The sequence below is a fragment of the Pyxicephalus adspersus genome, chromosome 5, assembly GCF_032062135.1.
Source record: "Pyxicephalus adspersus chromosome 5, UCB_Pads_2.0, whole genome shotgun sequence".
Taxonomy (NCBI): domain Eukaryota; kingdom Metazoa; phylum Chordata; class Amphibia; order Anura; family Pyxicephalidae; genus Pyxicephalus; species Pyxicephalus adspersus.
The window spans coordinates 123,724-125,195 of record NC_092862.1 but is presented as its reverse complement, the minus strand read 5'-3'; the positions used below and the strand labels follow the sequence as shown (position 1 = coordinate 125,195).

The window sequence follows — 1,472 nt, the reverse complement described above, 5'->3', positions numbered from 1 at the left end:
CCCACCACAGTATGGATCAGAGTCACCTACCAACTGCCCTACCCACCACAATATGGATCAAAGTAACCTACCAACTGACTAACCCACTGCACTATTTCCCAACATACTGATGAGACCTGAGACAGAACTCACCTACCCACTGAAACATTTGTTCACATACTACCGGGACAAAGAATCAGAGATACCTACCAACCACTGCACTATACCCTAACCTACCACTGAGACCACAGTGTGACATTAGGTATTACCTACTGACTAACCTACCCAACACACCATTCCCCAACATACCGATGAGACCCCAGCAGGATCTCCGGAGCGCGGTACCAGCGAGTAGCCACATATTCAGTAAGTGCTGGATTCCCAGAGTCCTCCTGGATCTGATACAGAGAACGTGCCAGCCCAAAGTCACACAACTTCACCAGACAGTCCGCGTCCAGTAATATATTAGAAGGCTGTACAAAGAAAGACAGTTAGTGATCTGGGTGCAGAGGAGGGCATTAGACCCAATGGGGAGGGGAGGGTTGGGGTGTTGTGTGACAAGTATTAAAGACTGGCAGTGCCAGGCCCCCTCAGCCAGTGGGGGAAAGTTGGGCAGAGCCAGACTCCCTCATTCATTGGGGGAAAGTTGGGCAGTGCCAGGCTCCCTTAGTCAGTGGGGGAGGTAGGGAGACTGTGACAGAAGCAGACAGTAGGTGGTTGGGCAATGACAAAGCAGAAGCGGTGGTATTTGTGAAGTGGGGGAGAAGTGGGCAGTGGCAGGCACTCTTAGTTGGTAGTAGAGGTGATGGGGAAGCAGGGATCAGTCAGTGGTGTCAATAGCAGAGATGGGGGGAGGAAGAGGTTGGTTAGTGGTGATCTATTTCAGACAACGGAGGAGGTCAGGGCTGCTATTCTTTGGGGTGTGGGGGGATAATGTTGGTCAGTGTTTTAGACAGATGAGGAAGCTGGGGGTAAAGGGCAGAGGTGGTACCTCTTGGTCAGTAGTAGAAGTAAAGAGTGGTGGATGGGCAGAGGAGATCCTTCTTAGTGAGTGTCAGAGGTTGGTCGGTGTTGATCTGTTTTGGTGATAGAGGTTGGCAGTGGTGGAAAGGGTGGTGTTTCTCAGTGACAGTGTCTCACCTTCTGGTCTCTGTGGATGACATTTCCAGAATGGAGAAATTTAGTAGCTTTGAGCAGTTGGTAGAGGATGAATCTCATGTGAATATCCTTTAGCAGATTCCCCTTCTTTATCACAGCATGAAGATCTGTCTCTGCAAAACACAAAGACATTACAGGAGAACACAGGGAGAGACAGACCACGAGGGCGGCCAGACAGACAGACAGACGGACGGACCACGAGGGCGGACTGACAGACGGACGGACCACGAGGGCCAACAGACAGATGAACCACGAGGGCCAACAGACAGATGAACCACGAGGGCCAACAGACAGATGAACCACGAGGGCCAACAGACAGATGAACCACGAGGGCC

The 1,472-nt window shown here is 51.4% G+C and overlaps 1 protein-coding gene across 1 annotated transcript in view; it reads right to left on the bottom strand.

Annotated features, from left to right (window-relative positions):
• Positions 1–1,472, bottom strand: part of MAPK15 (mitogen-activated protein kinase 15) — a 22,276-nt gene that overhangs the window by 11,729 nt on the left and 9,075 nt on the right. Inside the window, exons 5-6 of the mRNA XM_072413179.1 lie at positions 1,120–1,464; positions 283–452 (exon numbers count right to left, since the gene is read on the bottom strand). Of these exons, the coding sequence (XP_072269280.1) occupies positions 283–452; positions 1,120–1,464 (515 nt within the window). The remainder of the gene's footprint in view (positions 1–282; positions 453–1,119; positions 1,465–1,472) is intronic.